The 20,351-nt window shown below is 38.3% G+C and overlaps 2 protein-coding genes across 2 annotated transcripts; both read right to left on the bottom strand.

The window, feature by feature from the left end:
• Nucleotides 1–4,136: 4,136 nt before the first annotated feature.
• suv39h1b (SUV39H1 histone lysine methyltransferase b) lies at nt 4,137–11,251 on the bottom strand. Its single transcript, XM_055048717.1, has 6 exons — nt 11,169–11,251; nt 10,468–10,616; nt 8,459–9,118; nt 6,802–6,948; nt 5,342–5,471; nt 4,137–5,225 (listed from the first exon to the last, which is right to left on the bottom strand). Exons 1-6 carry the CDS (start codon nt 11,212–11,214, stop codon nt 5,092–5,094), a joined length of 1,266 nt encoding a protein of 421 aa, XP_054904692.1. The 5' UTR covers nt 11,215–11,251; the 3' UTR covers nt 4,137–5,091.
• A 619-nt stretch (nt 11,252–11,870) lies between these two features.
• On the bottom strand, nt 11,871–20,351 carry LOC129371786 (protein-serine O-palmitoleoyltransferase porcupine-like). The gene is made up of 13 exons (XM_055048590.1): nt 20,157–20,351; nt 19,798–19,934; nt 19,262–19,454; nt 18,108–18,151; nt 17,501–17,682; nt 17,282–17,412; nt 15,293–15,418; nt 15,069–15,169; nt 14,690–14,766; nt 14,048–14,111; nt 13,234–13,319; nt 13,045–13,155; nt 11,871–12,390 (listed from the first exon to the last, which is right to left on the bottom strand). Exons 2-13 carry the CDS (start codon nt 19,931–19,933, stop codon nt 12,289–12,291), a joined length of 1,353 nt encoding a protein of 450 aa, XP_054904565.1. The 5' UTR covers nt 19,934; nt 20,157–20,351; the 3' UTR covers nt 11,871–12,288.

The raw sequence follows: 20,351 nt of genomic DNA on the forward strand, positions 1-20,351 counted from the left end.
ATTTTTGACTCAGATTCTTTATTTAAGCCTGTTATGTTTTACGTTTTTCATCCATTATAAATCGGTGAAAAGAGCATTATAAATGAAATGTATTACAAGGTACATTTTGTTGCAAGGGCTCCATGTATGTTATTTGTATATTAATACAATTGATGTATTTGCGTCAGCATTGCTGTGATGAATTAAATTATATTTTGACTTTTTGGCTTAAAAGACGTGAGGTGGGGGAGCAACCAAAAGGAGAAATGATGGAATTGAGGACGTAAAATTCAGAAGCACTTGATTCAGTCAGTCTGATTAAAAGATACTTTATGACTCCCAAAGGTAAAATCAATTGCAAAGCACTGTCATCTAAGTTTTTTCGAGATGTCAGTAAGTCATTGTGAGGCACCGTCATTGTGTGGTCCTTACGGTCTGCAGTTAGACATCAGTACCAGTGGAAAAACAAAACAGCTAAAGACTTACTAAACATATTACTTTTAAAATTTCAAGCCACTTATGTGTATGTAGCAATAACATTAAGTTAGATGATAAATATTATCTAATGTGAGTGAGGTATTATTTTATTTTATAGTATTTTATGGTGCCACTCCGACAAGATGATGAATATTGTTAAATCAAAAACTCACAATAAGTGAAATTCTTCCTGTGTGACAGCTGCATGTAAAACCTCTCAAACTCAGTGTAAGAATATAAAGAACATACAGTTCATTAGCTGATAAGTTGCTCCCTTATTACAAAAATCATAAATAAGTAAGATTGTGTGAATTCTTTGTAAAAAAAAACAACAGCAAAAAACTAATCAGTGAGCTGTTTTTTATATAAGATCCACAGGGGACCAAGTGAAGTCGATGTGTCTGAATCTCCATCTCGGTGTTTCTGATTTGCCGTCTCATGCTGATCGGGTGAGAGACAGAGACAGCTGCCTCAAAACCTTCTCTTTGAAATGTGCCTATTTAATCAGGTGAGAACAATGTTTTGAAACCTGCTGACAAGGTTGCTGAACGAGGAGCTGCGAAGACATTTTGTCCTTTCAGTGTGTGAATCACAAAACACTGAACAGGTACAGTTTGTGTTCTGGTTCAGACAATGATTCATCTTTTCCCTCTCAGAGATGTTGGATGTCAAATCTTACTCAGCTAATTCGGTCCAGATTAGAGACATTGTATTATTCATTTCAGTGTGACGGTTATGAATTATCAGATGATATTGTCTTTATTACTAGCGTTATTGAAAGATACAAAGAGTCGTTTCGGGAGCTCGGGTGAGGTTATTGTCTAACCACCGATGGGTCATATGTTGGACTTCCTACCTGTACAGGATTTCATCATCATCGTCATCGTTGTGTAAAATTCTTATTTTGTCAGCAGATCTTGTATGGTGTTTGTGTTGTGGATGAAGATGCTGTTCTGGGTGTGTTGGGTGAACAGGGTTGGGCTGAGCACAAACCTCGGCAGTCGTTATTCTGCAGGACTTTTTCCGGAGATGTAAGGTCTCCTTGCAAGAAAGGTGGTTGTTCTGAGAGGGAAACGTTTTTCTGGTAGTTTAATGCGACATTTTGGTGCTGAAAGGGCTTCTAATCTAGAAAAGAGTGTTGATGTTTGTATTTGATGGTTCTAGTTGAGCCAAGGCCACTCGAACTCCAGTGCTGATTGATTCGTATGTAGACCTGCCTCAATAAGCAGTCTGGTGGCAGCTCAGGCATCCGCCTATGTTGTCTGTGATGCAGGAACATATTATCCTCTCCAAACGCACTAATCACAGGGATAAGGACAGTTATTTAGGCAAGTGATGTTCTAGAAACGTTGTCAATTATAGTCACGGTTGCTGCTTTGGTGATGTTGACTGCCGTCAAGATTTACCTCACTGGAGAATAAAGTTGTGCACAACCTCAAGAGGAGACCCTTCGGCTTACAATCAACCTCATGAACAGTCGGGGTTTAGCGAAGGACGTGACAAGCTACTCTCATGGTTTTCATTACTTTTTATGTGCTTTCTTATTAGTGAGGCTTGCATGAATTATCCCTTTGTCAAGCCTCTATTTCTGCAAAATAGTTCACTGTCGATATAAAGTCTAAAAATACTTTCTATAGTTGGAAATTAAGATACAAGTAAAAGAAACACACACAAAACCAATGTAAGACACGTTTGGCAAAAAAAAAAATTAAATAAATTCTCCTAAATGTAAAAATGTTTAATGTAACTGTTGACATATTAAAATATACATTTAAGACCAAAGTTATTCACACCTTTAGGCAGGTAACGTCATCTTTAATCTCACCACCAGGTAAAATTCTATTGAGGAAGCAAAAGTCCAGCTAAAAGGTTTAGATTAAAAAAACTAATGTTTTTAAAAGATTTTGAACATTGCATAGTTTTTAAGGGGGTCAGATATTCATGTCAAGGACATCGTTGTTCAGTTATTGTTCATACTTGTTCACCCAAAACCTCCTACAAAGCCTACAGTGATGTCAAATCCCAGACACACCTGAAGCTGTGCTAACCAAACAGTTCACACTGGTTAGCAAAGGACAAACAAGCTATTAGTTGTTTGGAGTAACTACATTTGTAATATGGTTGCTAAACGAGGCTTGTTACAAACCCATGCAATTTGACTTCAGATCTAATTTGACTGAAACTGCACGTTGTTATTTATCCATCCATAAGAATGGAGAAAATAAGATATTTTTAGACATTTTACAGTTAAACTTTAGGCTTTTGACATGTTTAATCATATGGTGCCAACAATAGGGTACAACTTACCAATGAACAAGATTCACCAAACCGGACGCTTCTAGTGTGCGTGAGTAAATGGTGCAGTGTCCCAGCGAAGAGTGTGCCATGGAGTACCCCAGAGATTGGTCCTGGGGCCACTGTTGTTCAGGTTACATGTCAACGACCTCACCTGTCCAGGGTGACCCCACCTCTCACCCGTTGCCCACTGGAGATAATTACCAATACCCAGAGGAACGAGGGATAAGCTTGTAAGATAATGGATGGATGGATGGAGTAAAAGAAAAATAAAAAGTATAAAACATATTTAAAAAGTGCAATACCACACATACTAAATGTCATAATTAGCAAAAAAAAAAAAAAAATCTTCTTGTTATTTTCCTCCTCATTGTTTGGAACGTTAAAAGCTAAACGAAACATTTGCATTTTCTGTAACTAATTTACGTTTTTACACCATGTCTGTGTTGGAAACTGCATCTCTTCAGCCAGAGCAGGTTTTTTTTGTCAACTCAAGTTATCAGTGCAAAATGTCACACCGCTCTTTTGAAGAGGAAACTTTAACAGCAGTAAGCGCTGGGGAAGCCCATTTACATACTTTGACATTCTAACAGGTGTCAGCAACAATTTCTGAGGTTGTTTTTTCTGTCGGCAAAGGTCATCTCACCTAAGAATGCCGCTGAGACAAAACTGAAGCACAACTTATTTCAAAGCTTGGGTTTTTTTTTTTTTTTTTTTTTAAAAGACGCTTTGCTAATAAATGGGTTTAAGAACTTTAGCGGTCGTCTCAACTTCTTGTCTTCTGTAGAAAACCTAAAACCGGGACTTTGTTGAAAAGGTTTAAGTGAATAACATTTTGCCAGCGAGCAGCAAGAAGAAACCATTTACTTATCAACAGTGTGTGCAGCAGTGCAGTGAAATTTATAAACTTTATGTCACGACTGCATGGAGTTTCTGCTTGTTGCAACTCAGTTTAGTTTTCTTCATAAACTTACTCTGGTTTTAATTCAGCTCAGTATGCCAAAGAGACCTTTTAAAAAGAAATTGCTAATTTTTGTGAACATATTGTCTGTAAACTTTCAATATATTCAGTTTGCTCACTTCTGTGTTGAAAATGCAATCTTATTTATATATATATATTTTATTTAATTATTTTACTTTAATTAAAAGGCCCTTATGCAATTCAATATTGGTAGCATATTTTTCCAGCATTGTAGTTACGTATATAATGTACAGAGTAATAAAGTACCAGAAGTGAACTTCATTGGCAATTATATTAAACCGAAAGCGTAATGGAGCATGTCGTTATTATTTCACAATTAAACCCAATAATTGTTTCAGCCCTAATGAATAGAATTTAACATGAGAAGATTAATTTTAGACAAATTTGGTACAGAAACAGTCTCTTAAATATACTTTTTTTTTCTTACACCGAAGCACGCAGTCGCATCTTTACTACAAATATGTACAAAAGATACATAGATATTGGCATGAAGGCAGGTTTTTCCACATCATTCTGCAAGCCAGTGTCTTGATAGACGTCACTGGCTTGCAGAATGCAAGCAAGTACATGCTACACAAGTACAGAATGTACATGCTACACATGCTACACAAGTACAGAATGTACATGCTACACATGCTACACAAGTACTTGTACATGTTGTGTACTTGCTACACAGCATGGGCACCAACAACATAATAAAAATATACAATATACACAAAATAACGGGACATGAGCTGAAGTTTGTAGACGCGAGTTTTAGAAGAATGTAATCAACATAACATAATGCAGCTGACAAAATAGATGAGTAGTTTGTCATCATTAGTCTAGAAAAAAAATGCTGTCCTCAACTCACAGGACCATCAAACCTGTGAGAGCACTATAAAAATAAAAGTGCATTCAATTCATGCCTAAAGTCCAAAAACATTTCAAGCACAAATGTAAGAGCTTCCAACTGTTTGTGAATTTACGCTTCAGCAAATCTGTCGACGGATGCCAAAATCAAAACAGCTACAGCGTAACAGGTGGGATGAAATTCAAGTTTGTTTCATTTGGTCTCTGTCGCTGCTCTCAGAAGAACATTTATAATTGCTGTTCAGACTGACTGTCTGTAAAACTGCATTTTAAAGCAGGGTTAAAAATACTCAGTTGTAAAGGCAGACAGAAGCAGAATCAAACATTTAACAGAAGCTACAGTTTAAGGTAGAAAACAACTACACAGTGAATTAAAACATTGTCATGTGAACATAAAAGAAATAAAAAAAAATTTAAAAAAACTTTAAACTTAAAAAAAAAAAATTTAAAAAAATAACTCCAGGTGTCATTGCTCTTTTTAAGGTAACATTCAGCGCAGGCCTCTGTCAAAACAGGTACTTTCGACATGATTCTGATCCACAGCGACACTCCACTCGAATCCGTTTCTTTGGTGAGGTAGGGAGTCCTGCTAGACTGAAACTGGAGTCCATTTTGGTACTTTCTGTGTCCACTGGATCAACTAGAAACAAAGAAAGCAAGGCTCGCGAAGAAAGTCGGAGGTTTTTGTTTTTTTTCTTTCCCAAAAGCAGACTTCAATGATCTATAACAGAATATACAAACGTGAGTAACACTTACGTTGCATCTTGTAGTCGAACGTCAGCTCTTCTCCAGCACGAATCGCCCGAGTTGAAAATAAAGCGATTCTGGGAAGCCTCTCGTCGATGTTATCAATGAACACATTGAAGACTTGCAGGTTTGGGTCACACTATAAACAGAAAAGATTTTCAGGCTCAAACACAAGAAGAAATGCTTTTACGTATTTTGAAAAACCGTACCGCATTTACATAATACCATTTTGTAAATGGCTATTAAATTTTAACTGCAAGTTGCTCTTAACATTAAGCAGCTAAAACTATAATATTAAAAAGGTTTAAGACTAACCAAAATGAAAATCTCAAAGCCTGATACAACCATGAACAGACAAACACAATTAAGTGATATACATTGAGCATCGCAGCCCAGATTTAATGAGTTGATTTGTCATTAAATCTGCATCGTATAACATAGATGCTGACAATGATGAGAGAAAATCAATTTCTCTACTTTTATACAAATTAGGGTTTTTTTAATGGTCGTACAGACGTAGAACAGACCATAGAAAGAGATTTGTTGATGGAACTAAAATGAGCTTGTGTGAAGAAGATGCATTTTGTCTATAAAGAATTAACCAGCAATGGAGAAAGTGTGCATTATGCATTTTATTTGTATACATAACACAGTTGCAGCTGTAGGTTTGGATTTGTTGTAATTCTATTATTGTAATAGAATAAAGCTTCTAATAATAGATCCCCCCCTTAATTATAAGGGGTCAAATGCCCCTCATAATTAATTATTAGTCGGTTAATTGATTGTTTTACTACCTGGCGCCATGTTTTCTGGCAAGATAAATTTTTTGTGCTAAACAATGATCTCACTTCCACCACTTCTGTTAACAAATATTGGGTGCTATTAGCACAAAGGAGTGACCAAACACCCTCTTTTCCCTGTACATATCCAGGTTTTCACCACTTTTCAGGGGACCAATACTGACACAACACATGGATTACAGCAGCGCTCCAGCTCTGTAGCTTAGTATAAGGGTAGCTTTATAAATGAGCACAAGACAACTATGTCCACAGCGTCACCAGAGATCCCTCACCCCCCGACCGACCACCACCTCTTCTTACCTTCAGGACGGCGTTTCAGGGCAATAAAGACAAGAACAAACAGACTAAATAACAGTTTCTACCTCAGAGCTGTTGCTCTGTTGTCACGAACATCCCGAGAGTTTCTATTGGAGTTTCATATTATGTTGTCAATATACTTATATCTTCTTTGCTGTTCAAGAGTTAACATTTTCAAGCTTTGTTGTTCTTTGTGTAATGACAAGAGGAATTTTAATTCAAATAAAGTAGTGCCCCGACATAGTAATTTTGATCTCAATTACTAATTTTGTTAATTATGCCCCTGGCACTCACTTATAGTTATTCGTTCGGCAGACAGAGGTACTAAAAAATGTTTGGACCGTGTAGTGAACACACTCTGCAGACACTTACGCTGTGATTGACGAAGTGGGAAATGTTTCCTAAGTGAGCTGCGTCCACAGTGTAAACATCTTCCACATAGTCCAGGTCAAAGAGGTACGTGGAGCCCTGGCAATCATAAAAGTGGCCCCTCTTCTCTGCTTCATCTGTTGTAATGATCTGAGGAAACGATGGAACAAGTAACACAACGCAAAGACGCAGGCCTAAAGATTCACATGTGTGTAAACAGTTTCTGAAATTTACACGTTCCAAACTGCACAAGAATAATAGAGTGGGCAAATTGCCAAACTGTACATCATCTCATAAATATGAGATCCAAATTTTGTAATTATGACACATGGAGCCAATAAAACCTTTAAAAAAAAGCAAACTTCATAAGGAAGATGTACCACGTTGTGTGCACTCTGACCCATGATGGAGGCTACACCATTGTGTAGAAGATTGTGCTGCTGCTTTTGTTGGTTTTCACTGAGTTTTTATTTTTCCAGAAAAAGAACATTTTCATCTAAATTGGTATATTTCAGTAGTGCAGCCTACAAAGTTAACATTTATAGAGTCCAGTAACTTTGACGGACGTGCGTGTCTTTACTGTAGTGGTTTTGTGCCACTGGGCCAAGCCAAAAAGACTGAATTATTTCCATTAAATCTGATAACGCTCAGATATCCAAGCCTTTCAATTGCCTTCAATGCAGCATTACAATTACAATTCTCAGATGTCGCAGGTCTTCAACAGCCTTGAACGTGTCATCTCATTTGTGTTGTGGATTTGTATGCAGTTTGAAACCTGTAAATTTGACCAATAGTGGTGATCAGAGGACTCGGTGGCACCAGTGTGTGAATGGGTGAATGTAGTGTAAAGCAGTTTGGGGGTCGGCTGGATTTGATAAAGCGTTAAACAAGTACAGGCCATTTAAATTTGAGAAACTGCAGCACATATGTGGATCCTGAGGTACACTTTATGCATCGTGTTATACACATTTGTGAATTGTGTCATACACTTACAAATGTTGTTGTAGGCCTGTGAATCTTATTGCACACATATATCTTTGAGACTCATTCAGTTCCATGGACTTCACATACATTTGATTCGTTTTGAAGATCGTTTGGTTTTAAGGCCCTGCAGGGTTTTGCTTCTTTCTGCCTTTCTGAGCTGCTGCACCATTCTTCGCCCTTCTGCTCCCTGCTGATCAGCTGTTCTGCACTCTAACACAAAACAGGAGGATCCAGGTGCTTTAATCCAGGGAGAGAACAAAAGCATGCAGGATGCCGGCCCTGGAGGACCCACTTTGGGTACCACTGCTGTAGATGTTTCTCCGTTTTAAACACGTGATTCAGACGAGTGCAGTTCTGTTGTGTTGAAGCAGGGAAACGCCTAAAACATGCAGGGCAGGGTGCCGTAATGACCAGGGCAGGGAAACACTGACCTTACATAAATAAGGTCAGTGACTGCAGGTCTCTTCACCGCAACACAAACAGGAAACTAAACACCAACCTAGTTTTGTTGAGCTGCAACTGTTGACAGAACAGCTCTTTTTAGAATACCTTCATTTCATCACATCAAGAATAGAACTATTAGCTAAGCTGTAGTTAGTGAGCAACACACAGGGCACAAAAAAGAAAAAGAAAAAACAAGTGATCTAAAAGAAGATAACATCTGAGCAGGTCTCACCTCTCCAACATACTCCATGACAAATGTGCTCTTCTTGATGTGCTGCAGCGTGCGGACGCCCCAGCCCCGGCCGTTCTCCGTCTTAAAGATGCACAGGTCGAACTGGATACCTTTCTGCACCACCCTGTTGGCGCAGTCAGGACCACAGTTGCATCGAGAGTTGCACTCGTAGATGGGCTGTCCTGGCCGGATCCGCACTTGACCCTTGTCGTTGTAGGCCATTCGATGGAGTGAGGCCCCCGGGCAGCAGCCGTTCACCGGCTCGTTCAAGCAGTCCCTGCATTCGCAGCCGACAGCCATTTCGTTGATCACAATGCCTGGACCAACTTTGTAGTTGTTAATGTAGGTGAAGTGTTTCGGAGGGCCATCTTGGTCCACTTCGTTTATGACAAAAATGCGTCCCGGGTGATTGCGAGTCTTGTTTAAATGGGTTTCCCACTGATGCAGACTCAGACGAAGTTTGGCTTTCTGAATCAGCATCAGGACAGTTTCTTTATCCAACCTCTTGGGGAGGCCACGCCTCTTTTGGCTCTTCAGAATTTGATCCAGGTCCAGGTGGAATAGTTTCATTAGCTTTGGACATTTGAGGTTTCTTTTGGGTTCCCACGTATTGACAGATGCAGGGAAGCCTTTCCACTTAACAAAGTAGAACTCTTCTCCCTGAAACGCATAAAAACTTCAGTCTTCCCAAAGACTGATCTACACATCCTTCATCAAGTTAAAGAGAGATGACTCAATACAATTTTTTAATATATTTATATGCTGCCAATTCACAACAGATGCCTTGAGGCACTTTATATGAACACAGATTCAGCCTTGCCAACCCTGGAAGCTGTGTTTTGTTTGTTTTTTTACCTCACAGTGGCCAACTTTTATCATCCCCATCTCGAATTGAACCACTAATGTGGGATTACTCTTCCAGTGAGGACAACGCTTGCAGTCTTGTTGTCTTCTGATTACTACATTTGGTGAGATGTTACATTTCAAAGCTTTTATCACTCCAGAGAAAAAGTTCAATGTGTTCAGCTCGATGAGGACACAGTGGATTGTCTATTCAGCCGTCAATGTAAAATGTCTTGGTAAAAACATATTAGGACTACATTTTGTTTAGCACAGTCAAAATGATGGACACCAAAAATGTCTAGCGCCACCTTTGCTCCAAACTATTGACATTTCCACCCCCTCCCACCATCTAATTTCTCTTTTTTTTTACTTATTTGTGTATTACCACCATAGCTTGGTATGCAGTTGGTTTAATGCATAGCACTGCAGTGTAAAGTGGTATCGGTTCGGAGTATTAGTACTTAACGCTGGTATCGAGACATCACTAATGTTTGTTTATGAAAAGTGTAAGGTGTAAGAACCTTTTTACTTTCCAAGACCGATAAGAAATGTATAAACATATTTGACTAGTTCAAACTTTGGAAAGGGTCTACAACAATATGAAAGGAGTTTTTTATCCAATTAGAATAAATTTCTATAATTCTAAAGGATACTTAAAGAGCAGTCCTCTAATAAAAATAGATTTTACAAACTGAAATCAACATTTTTCAGCCTGCTTGCATGCAAACATAGACATTGAGGAATTTCTTTTTCAAGTTCAGATTACTTATATTCAATTACTCATTGTTCTAATAACTTGTTTTTTGATACTGCTGCTTTACAGCATAGCTAAGCTCAGTCATAGCATAGTGTCGGAATAACTAACAGTGTGCTTTCCTACACTGGTTTCAAAATAAAAGGCGTGGGAAAGATAACACACAGATCTTCAGAAAATAAATTGCAGTCGTTATCTCCAGGCACACTTTAGCAATAAGTCTGGTGAAGCAAACAATATTAAAAATAAAAAAAGGAATGCATGTATTAGTAAAACCTGGCTAAACTATATCCTCTGAATATCAGTTAATAAAAAAAACAATATTAAGAGAATGCATCTTATTTCTTGGCATAAAAAAACTGAAAAATGTACAGAACCAGTTATATTTATTGGTAAAATAATAATCCCATACCTCCCTGGTCCTCTTGTAATCACAGAGAAACTCCACTTCATAGTCATTAACATTGGCTCTGTTGACATTAAGCTCTTGACAGTACAGCCTCTCCCCACGGCAAAGCGTCTCCAGCTCATCCACAGTTATCTTGCAAGGGACGCAGCAATCTGGCGATGCAAAAAATAAATAAATAAATAAAGATGGACTTAAAAACGCAAAGTTTCAGTGTAATTGAAAAGCAGAACCCTGGGTACATCGTTTGCTTTTGTTTTTGAACATGTGTCTCCTGGCTTTTTGAAGAAAACACACAGCTCATTATTTAGGGTTATTTTGGGGGGAAATATTTGTGTTTAGTGTTCTGGATGAGCTAAATGACTCGTCCAAGTCCAGATCCGCGGACATTTAATCGCTTTCCCGCGTGCAGCTCTGGCCGTCCTGTCCCTCTTCCTTTCACAACAATCTCCCACACAAATGGCTACATGCTTCTTCAAACGCGCACCATCAATCCCACTAAAACTGGACAACCGAATTCGTGAAGAAGCGCAAGTAATTGCACTCGTTCAGCAGTCGCGACGGAGAAGAGACTCTGCATCACAAGAACAAAGTTGACAGTAAAGTCCTGTCGCAAAGACGGTCAGCAGAATAACAAGAACCCTCACGCTGCAATTTCCGAGCGAAGGACACCCAGAAAATACAGTTAAACACTCGTGATACAGTACCTTTCGAAATTTGCGCCATGTTTTCCGCATAACCGCCAAAATACATTAAAACGCCAGTGGCGAAGACCGCCCTCCAGCTCGGATCTTGGCAGTTGCTGATTGGATGAGCTGCACCTCTTAGCCAACTGATTGGTCCAAAAGCAGAAGGACAGGAAAGACGCCCTGCTATTGGCTCGTTCGAGATGAACGAAGGAAAAGGGCTGGTTGAGAGGTCGTACCGAAGCGATCTCGTACCTCAACAGGGGAAGACAAAACAGTCAGTGGTTTTCTAAAGCTTTACTTCTGGATAGCAGCACAAAACAATCACAAACTTCTACTTTTGCAGCAGTAACCAGAACACACATTACAAAATGGAGATGCTTAACTTTATTGACATAATACTACATTAATATTTAGCAATCTGACCATATGTAAAACTGATTTGTAAATCTACACATTACAAGGATAACAAATATTAAAGATGCAATAAAAAACATATCTGGAGTGTTGCTCTGTCCGAGTATGAAAGCCCCAAATCATCATCATATATATAAGTAACCCTTTACACTGCATCATTGGGCATTAAATCTTTTTATACATACCTAATAACCTACTTATTTCTTAATGATTGAGTGAACAGAACTTGTGCGTGGTCTCACCAGGAATAAAATTAAATGGCTCTATATAAATACAGTTAACTAAAAAGCAAAAAAGAATGTGAACTCTTTTACAGGACACTTTTATTGTTTACATTATCTCAAAGACTGAACATTTACAGAAATACTCATGGACTAAAAATTGCACACACACATACAACAAAACCATAATATGCAAAATATAATAAAAGAAGCATGCAAACATTTGGTGAACAGGACCAGTTTAAGAAAATAAACTGTGACGACATGATGAAGGATTTGCAAGTTTAGGTCATTATCATTTACAGTAGTTTTAGAAACGTAACATATTTGTGTGTTAAGTTTTCGTGTAGTTCAGATGTGAACTACACAATTCATGCTCATTACAGAACCTCGTTTTTATTGTTTATTTCAGTCACATGGATGCATGTTGATACAAAAAAAAAACAAATAAATCAAAATTCATGGAAACATTTTTGTGTAAAATAGTTTTAATGATGGACAATTCACTGAATTAAACGATAGAAAACCCAGCAAGCAAAAATGATCCAGTGGCTTGCCCAGTTGAGTTCAGACCACCTCTGAATGGTATGCATCGCTGCGTAGCCCTTAAACAGAAATTACAACAGTTACACTTTTATTCAGATCTCAGCCTTTTCTCCAAGGAGTAGAAGACTGTTGTGCTTTCATTCTGTGTACAAATCAAGTATGTTTGAAAAAGAGTAAATACACTCGATAGACCTGGTGGTCAGTGTAGATCTTGCATAGTAAAATGTGCCAGGATATTCTTTCCTCAATGTCAGAGCATTGGCATTAAGAATTTGAAAGTTAGGACAGGCGTGTCACTATTTGGTCTTTTGTTTTGAACAGCATGTACTAATTGAATTCTCTTCCAAAACGTGGATGGAGGTCAGTCCTGGCTGAGATGTCCACTTTAAATTTCTGTGTTCTGCCGTTTCATCAGATATAGAAAAGAAAAATGACATTGTGTTTCTTCCCCTCAGCAATTCTAAAGTGTCAACAAAAAGCTGACTTGTACATAAAGTCAGGGTTCCACTCTCCTAATTTCTAAATACATTTCTTAGGTAAAAGTTCTTTATTTATTAAAGCGACATAAAAGACCTTTAGACTAAAAAGTTAATGCGGAAGTTATCTGTCTAGATTATTATTTAGCAATACAAAGAAATGAAAAGAAAATAATGCGACTGTTTTTCTTCATCACCATCATCAAGACCACATGCAAATCTATCAGAATTGTTTACCTCTTCTACTTCCTGTTCATCAGACCCAGGATCGAACATGGAGCCCAAGTAGGTGAGATGGAAGACGACGAGTAAACTGAACACTAGATTCAGCAACAGCACCCAAGCATTCTAGAGAGTAGAGCAAAAACTGGAAATAAACAAGTTTGAGTTAATTTAACAGCAATAATAAAAACAATGGGGCCGCACCTTCTTGTGTCGATGGCTGCAGTCAGATGCACAGGGCCTGGACAGAATGCAGGCACTAAGGATGTATGCAAGCTTCTTTCTCAGAACTGACAAGCGGCAAAAAAAGGTAATCATTAATTCATCAATTAGCTAAAAGGAAATGGCATTTTATTTATGCAAAAGAAATGTCCTGGACTTTAGGAATATGAGGTAAAGGGACAGCAAGGAAAAATGTGTAATAGCAGAATACTTAGAATAATTACATTTAATACTAATTTGAGTATAGAAGGGAGTTGAATGCTAAAGAAGCAGACAGGAAAAGGTACAGAGTGGTGATGAAAGTTCAATAAAATAGCTAAACAAAAACTGACAAAATTTACAGGGAAAGCAGGGAGCCAGAGCAGAACAAAAAAAAAAAAAAAACCTCCAGAGTCAGGAAACAAAAAGCCAGCAAGGTGAAGAGGTACGTAATGGGATTAAACAGGAGGAACCATTAAGGAGGAATGAGAGCAATGGATAAATACTAGGAGTGTGAATATTGGGACAAGGGATTAACTGACTAACAGGTAGTAGGTGTGAGAGGAAAGAGCAGATGGCAGGCTGAAGAGACAAAAAAAAAATGGCACCAAAATAGAAACAAGGCTGATCTAATCAAAATAAGAGACTAAGGAACATAAAAATAATAAACAAGCCCCAAAACAACTCAACAACCCAAGACCCGGACAATGACCTTTGGGTCATGAGTACAAGTATTTCTTCCTGTACGCAGAAGCTCATTTCAGATGAAGACGATTAGTGTATTCTGAGTTTATGTGGCTGCCAGATGATTACATACCATGTTCAACATATGTGATGAATCCCAGTGTGAGCAGAACAGCTCCCAGGTGAAAACTCAGGCCCTGAAGAAAACAACAGCACAAAACAACCTTAACTATTCAGCAACTTCCTTTAAGAAACAAACAGACTGAAGTTATATTTTGCTTCTATATTTTTATCACTTATGTATGTATCCACACACATGTATGTATCCTTGGATCGATGGAATAAAATTGACTAAATAGAAGCTGTCTGAATTGAAGTCTTCTGGTCTGCTAGCATACAAAATGAAAATTACATTCGAAGAAATGTTCAGTTTTTAACCCTTTAATGCAAAAGGAATCCATGAGAAAACCAGAGTTAAAATGATGTACTGTTTCAGAAATTATTTAATATGTCATATTCTAATTCATAGAGTGAAGGCTCCTGCTTATGTAAACGCCGGGTTACAGTCTCACAGACTTTTGCCCTTCCTGTAAAAGTTTTGCATTAGGAAAAAATTTAACTTATTAATCCCAGTAAAATTAGCTAGCCCAGGAAGATGACAAAAACCTCAAGTAAAACACACACACAAACATCCATAGCTTTATGCATGGAATTAGTTTCACCCATCTCATTCACCAGAGACTTGTGAATAAAGAAAAATGCCTCTGTGACTGACATGGAGGAGGGCGCTGGCTGTGTATGTCACAAGGATTGCAGGGAAGGTTCCTAGTTTCATGGAGGTTTTAAACACATCTGAGAAAGAAAGAGAACACATTCAAACCAATTATTAACAAACAGAGCTCTGTTTGCCTTCCAACAGATGTGAATTCTAAATCTGAGACAAATGAGAAGCTACTAAGTGATTCAGCAGAATTAGAACCATCTTAATCCTGAGTCAAGATAGTTAATTACATATTAACAATCTTGATTATCTATCAAAAGACAGTTAAACCATGAAGCCAAACATATTCACCATTACACTGGTTTGAAAAATGGGTGTGTTTGATTTCAACAATAATATCTAGTAGTATTGAATAAGGGAGGCCATGACCCACAGGTTTTTAACCACTGAGACATTGGGATGTTCCAGGATATCACGACCAGCACCATGGAGCGAGGCATTTCCACGCTCAGGGGCTTCACTATCCTCATATTCCTGCACAAAAAAATCCAAAGACTGATTAGAAATAGATCCAATCTCCATTTACTGAGTTTGTCTTTTCACAAATACTCCACTATAAATTAGATAAGCCCAGTAGCGAAGCTCAGTGAAAGTTACCATTGGATGTTGTCTTTTTCTTCTGTGAAACCCACTCCTGCCAACATGCTGGTGCCTTCACTTAGATGACCCACAAAGTAATTACTGAAGTGGAAGGACACTGCAGTCTCATAAGCACGCAGCCACCTGTACGGGACACATATGTTCAGCTAGCCTTCGTCTTCCTCAACGTCAAACACTTGACGTTCAGGAACTTAAAATGAAATCAGTGAAGCACAGAAAATCTAACAATACTTTCATTTCCAAAAATGTTTTTGCAGAAGTAAAATAGTTAATAAAAACACTAAGGTCATCTACTCTAAAGTAAAATGAAAGAAATTAGCTGAAAAATAGTGCTAATGTAAACCCCAACATCTATGTTTTTCACTTCCTTTTAATAGTTTGTTTTTGTAGTTGTTGCAACTTGGACAAAAAATGCAGGAGTAAATATTTGTGACATTTTGGTAAAACGCCAAAGAGGAAGAAAAACATAGAAATCTGGGACAGAATAAGAAGAGAAATGGCTTGATTCTTGGTAAAAGAAAGATTCTTTTTAATATCAGGGTAAGGCCTTGTCATGTTGTGGGTTCTGGTGGATGACCCAAACGCAGTGAGGCAGAGACGGAGAGGTGGCCAAGATTTTATAAAAAATTGAAGACAGAAAATGTACAAAAATCACAGCACACAAAATGAAGAAAAACCAAAAAGTAGCATCCAGAACTCCAGTAAGCACAAGAAATGTTAATGTATCCATAATTTGCATGAATTGGCTGTGCCTCCACTGTGGCCTCCACTGTAGAAATACACCAGTAAAAATGGACGATCAGCAACATCGCAAGGAAAACGTCAGCTTGATGCTACAAGCTATACAGACTGAACTACACAAATTCCAAAATGGAAACGAACAAGACTTCCAACAATTAAAAGAAGAAATTAAAGAAGACATAAAAACTGCATTGCAAGAAATAAAAAGTGAAATCTACCGGAGTATATCCACTAACAATGAGAAAATCAACACACTCGAAGATAAGCCAATGGAAGTCAAAGCACAGATAGTCAAGACAGAGATACTGAGCTTAGCAATGAAGGATGCTCTGGTTAAAGTAATATAAAGCCATAAGGAGACACCAAGGAGGTTAACATGGTGTCTGATGACTGTATGTTTGTGTTATTATGATGCAAGTCACTTTGAACTGCTTTGTTGCTGAAATTTGCTGCAGATAAGCTTGATTGATCGATTGCTTACTGGATTGGACAGCGACTTCAGGCGCCATTACTATGCATTGTCCATGAACCATACCATTCTGATGCAGGATGAGCATGAATCTGTCACAAAAATGGTTGTAGCTCCCTTATTTGTTATCCGACTTCTGTCAAATATGGTTTAAAATGAAGCCAAGAAAATTGCCGATACTTGGATACGTAAAATGTGTTTTCTCCCTTGATAGAAATCTATCAAGGGATTCTGATCGATTCAATGAAAATGCAAGTGAGGACTAAACACATTTCCTTTTTATGTCGGTCATGCAGTTTGTGAACTACTTTATAATATTTTTTCCCGTTTGACAGTTGTTATGTCCTGATGTTCAACAAATCAAAGAGGCAGTGCAGTTCAATGAACTGTCAGAAATTACAGAGCACCACAGCAAAGGGAGCATAATGCTGACAAAAAGGTGAAAAACAAAAAACCACTTATTTTCTTTTCTTTCTCTCCGTGTGTCGGCTTTACTCCACACACACAGCAGCATTCATGGCAACTAACTTTTTTTTTGTTAAAAAATGTTCACTAAACTGTGAAATGAGATTCCTTTGGACAATGGTGTCCTATCATCATAGTGTCAAACTGAACGAAAATTTGATGCTACTGAATATGTCATGTTGAAGCCTTACCCCGTTCAATTGCATCTTGGAAGCAGAAAGAGACAGACACAGTGTTCCTTAAAAAATAGAGATTTTTAAAGCTATTGCTTTGGACAAGACCAACAGGATTTATATAAATCCAGGACTTACTTTTGTGTGACAGAGTTCCCATATACTGGCAGGAACAAAGGGAAAAGATATGGAGCGATGCAGGTTGACACCAGCAGACAAATCTGACTTTTCACGAGTCTGACAAGGGAACTGGACAGCCACAGGTAGCTCTGAGAAATGAACCATTGACTCATCACCGAATATGACAATCACCAACATAAACAGAGATGTAAATAAGAATTTAAAAAAAAAACTCACCAGTTTTGGACCATCAAGTGCATTTTTGTAACTTGACAAGCTGATCCATGGACCAAACACAACAGTACCCACAAAGAAGACATAGCCAAGGAACTCAGCAGGGCCTGGCAGGTTATTGTCTTTTCTCCTGTCGAGGTCGAAGGCCAGCGAGATGACCTTCATGGACACCACCATCTGAGAACCTGACACAAACACACTGTCAGAATGACTCTCCTTTCAGAATGAACTGTTTTACAAACTGTGGTATTTTACAATTTAGCAGAAACTGATAGCGATGGGAACCTGTAATCTGGTATCTTGATTAGTGTGTATAAATATCTTGTTCCAACTGGGTACTTATAATAATAAAATTATATTTCAATTTTAAAAAAGTCAGCTTCATACTACAATTATGTTTGCAGCTTAATGACAAATATAACGTAAAAATGTTTACTATTTCACGTTGAGATCATTGCCATTACTGTAAACTTACATTTCTCACCCATTCTCTGAGATTCACTTCTGGACTCTGGCTCTGTGTTTCACTATGTCACTTACAGTCAGAAGAGACATTGACAAATCATTTTGAAACTAAATTTCTCACGGATATGAATAATTTTGTACTTACCTCGTATTTTATTCCAGGTTCCCATGTCGAAAAAATGCAACTCTCTGAAATAAATCAAGAAGACAATTCCTTCAAGCTTTCAAAGGAATCTCTATTCTACATATTGCACTTTCAACTTCAGACAATTTATTTCCACACAGCTAAATAACCTTTAGAAGAGGATACAAGTTGAAAGCTCAATTTATACTATCTCATAAACAAAAGCTGCCCTAAAGACAATTTTAATGGTATCTTAGCTGATTAACGACTGGAAGACTTAAAAAATATATTTTTTTAATATCTCAGATACCAAAGCAGCACAAACGAAGCACCAACCACTCAGTCTACTTGCTGAAACCTGGGCTGTGAGCTTCACTCAGCTACAGACAGAGAGAAAACAGAAAAACAGTCGCGAAAACGTGAAAAGGCAGCAGTGACATCTGCCATTTTTTTAAGCGTGATGAATTTCATTTTGGTGGAAGCGGTTTGCTCTCCTGCAAGCAGCAGCAGGTACAAGTAGAGAAAGCCTAAATGTTTAATGTCCTGACCCCTGACACGAAGGACAAATCCAGTCATCACCGAATAAAAGTTGTTGACCCGGTCTGGATGTCAGAGTAGAAATAAGACTACACTTGGTCAGGAAAAACTTACATGATAGTCAGAGAGGGAGAGAGAGAAAAATACAGCAGATAAACACAGATTTACTGAAGATGCATATGAATGCAGTTCATGGAAGATAAATAGAGATGAATAGAGAACATTTTCCAGATTTCCGTCCTTAGGAATGTTCTCCCAAATATGTGGACATATTCAAGACACGTCCAAGTACTTCTTTTAAATCTCTTTTCAAAACACATCTGTTCTCACAGGCTTTTCATACAGCTTGGGTTGCTGGTTTAATTAATATCTCTCTGTGTTTTGTTTTTATGGTTTTTGCCCGTGCTTATGTTGTGATTGTTGGTGTAATTATGAAGCACTTTGGTCAACTGCTATTGTTTTAAATGTGCAACACAAATAAACACTGTAAAGCAATATTTGATTCAGGACACAGCAGAAAGCCTCATTTCATATTGCAATATTATTATTTTTTGACTCCTACTAAAGCACAAAGAGCTCAAACAGTGTTTTAACACCCCACAAATAAACTGTGCTGTTTTTGTGCACTGTTCTCTCACCCAATGAGAAGATAGACGAGGATAATGACTGAGAGGAAGAGGCCTTTGTTGCTAGAGTGTCTGCAGAGCAGGAGGCTGAGGTAACAGATAACACTGAGCAGCAGCACCCACACCATGTGCAACTCCAGGAATAGGAACAGGCCAAACAGTCCGATCAACGTGGACGCAACATGCTTCACCGCTGACGCGACTCCTGGGTGATGGAAACAGCAAAGCATTAAAAAAAGATCTACATTCTTAATAACCCATAGAGACTCCAGACATTAGATTTGTTACATAATTTAATGAGCCAATAGTATTGTAAAATGCTGCTCAAATTAAGTGAAGATGCATCGGTTGAGCATTTTTCCCTTCACTTTCTTTTTTCAGTCGTAACAGAAACGAGACAAATCAAGCTGATAATTATGGGATTTCAAAGGATCCCTGTTCATGTGGTACTCAGAGGGAAAAATAGGGGCTACAAGTGTGAAAAGGCCAATTAAAAGCAAAATGTGTGCGATTATACAAATATTAACATGGGAAGCAGTTACACTGACCCAGCCTGAAGCAGACTCTGCAGATGAGACAGAGAAGAAGCAGCTTCCACACCTGCTGCAGGCTCTGATGTGACGTAGTGAAGCCACAGCTCACAGCCAGCTCCTGCCACATCATTAGCCTGGTGCTTAGGTCCATCCTTCACACACACACACACACACACACACACACACACACACACACACACACACACACTGTTTTTATATAGTGCTCTTGTACAACTTGTTCAAGCTATTTCCCTGTTATTATAACCTCCAATCATTTTTCTGTCTCGATTGATTTGCAATTCACTGATGTAAACAGAGTGCTCGTTATAAATAAAGTTTGCAGGTGGACAAAAAAAAAAAAGAGCAAGCCTCACCTCTCCTTTCTGGAAGGGAAACTCCGAGGTTTCCTCTAAACCACGGGATAGCTCTCGACCGCCAGGTTGAACCAGGAGCCTGACCAGTCACACATCCGTCTCACACTCGTCAGAGTTTTGCACAAGCCTCCTTTTCGGAGCATCTCGGACGGCTGCGGCAGAACGAGTCACTTCTGCTCCCTGGGTACATGGATC

This window comes from Poeciliopsis prolifica, unplaced genomic scaffold (assembly GCF_027474105.1).
Source record: "Poeciliopsis prolifica strain line A6 unplaced genomic scaffold, Auburn_PproV2 SCAFFOLD027, whole genome shotgun sequence".
Lineage (NCBI taxonomy): Eukaryota > Metazoa > Chordata > Actinopteri > Cyprinodontiformes > Poeciliidae > Poeciliopsis > Poeciliopsis prolifica.

Bases quoted from the DNA above. Each gene is read 5' to 3' on its own strand.
- LOC129371786 (XM_055048590.1), bottom strand. From the start codon at position 19,933: ATGGACCTAAGCACCAGGCTAATGATGTGGCAGGAGCTGGCTGTGAGC. The intron at 14,112-14,689 runs GTCAGTCACAGA...TGTTTTCTTCAG, and splicing joins CAGCCAGCGCCCTCCTCCAT to GGCCTGAGTTTTCACCTGGG. The intron at 12,391-13,044 runs GTAAACAATTCT...TTTCTGTTTAAG, and splicing joins ATGAACAGGAAGTAGAAGAG to GGCTACGCAGCGATGCATAC.
- suv39h1b (XM_055048717.1), bottom strand. From the start codon at position 11,214: ATGTATTTTGGCGGTTATGCGGAAAACATGGCGCAAATTTCGAAAG. The intron at 10,617-11,168 runs GTACTGTATCAC...TTGCATCGCCAG, and splicing joins CATGGCGCAAATTTCGAAAG to ATTGCTGCGTCCCTTGCAAG. The intron at 9,119-10,467 runs GTATGGGATTAT...TATGCGTTTCAG, and splicing joins ATTACAAGAGGACCAGGGAG to GGAGAAGAGTTCTACTTTGT.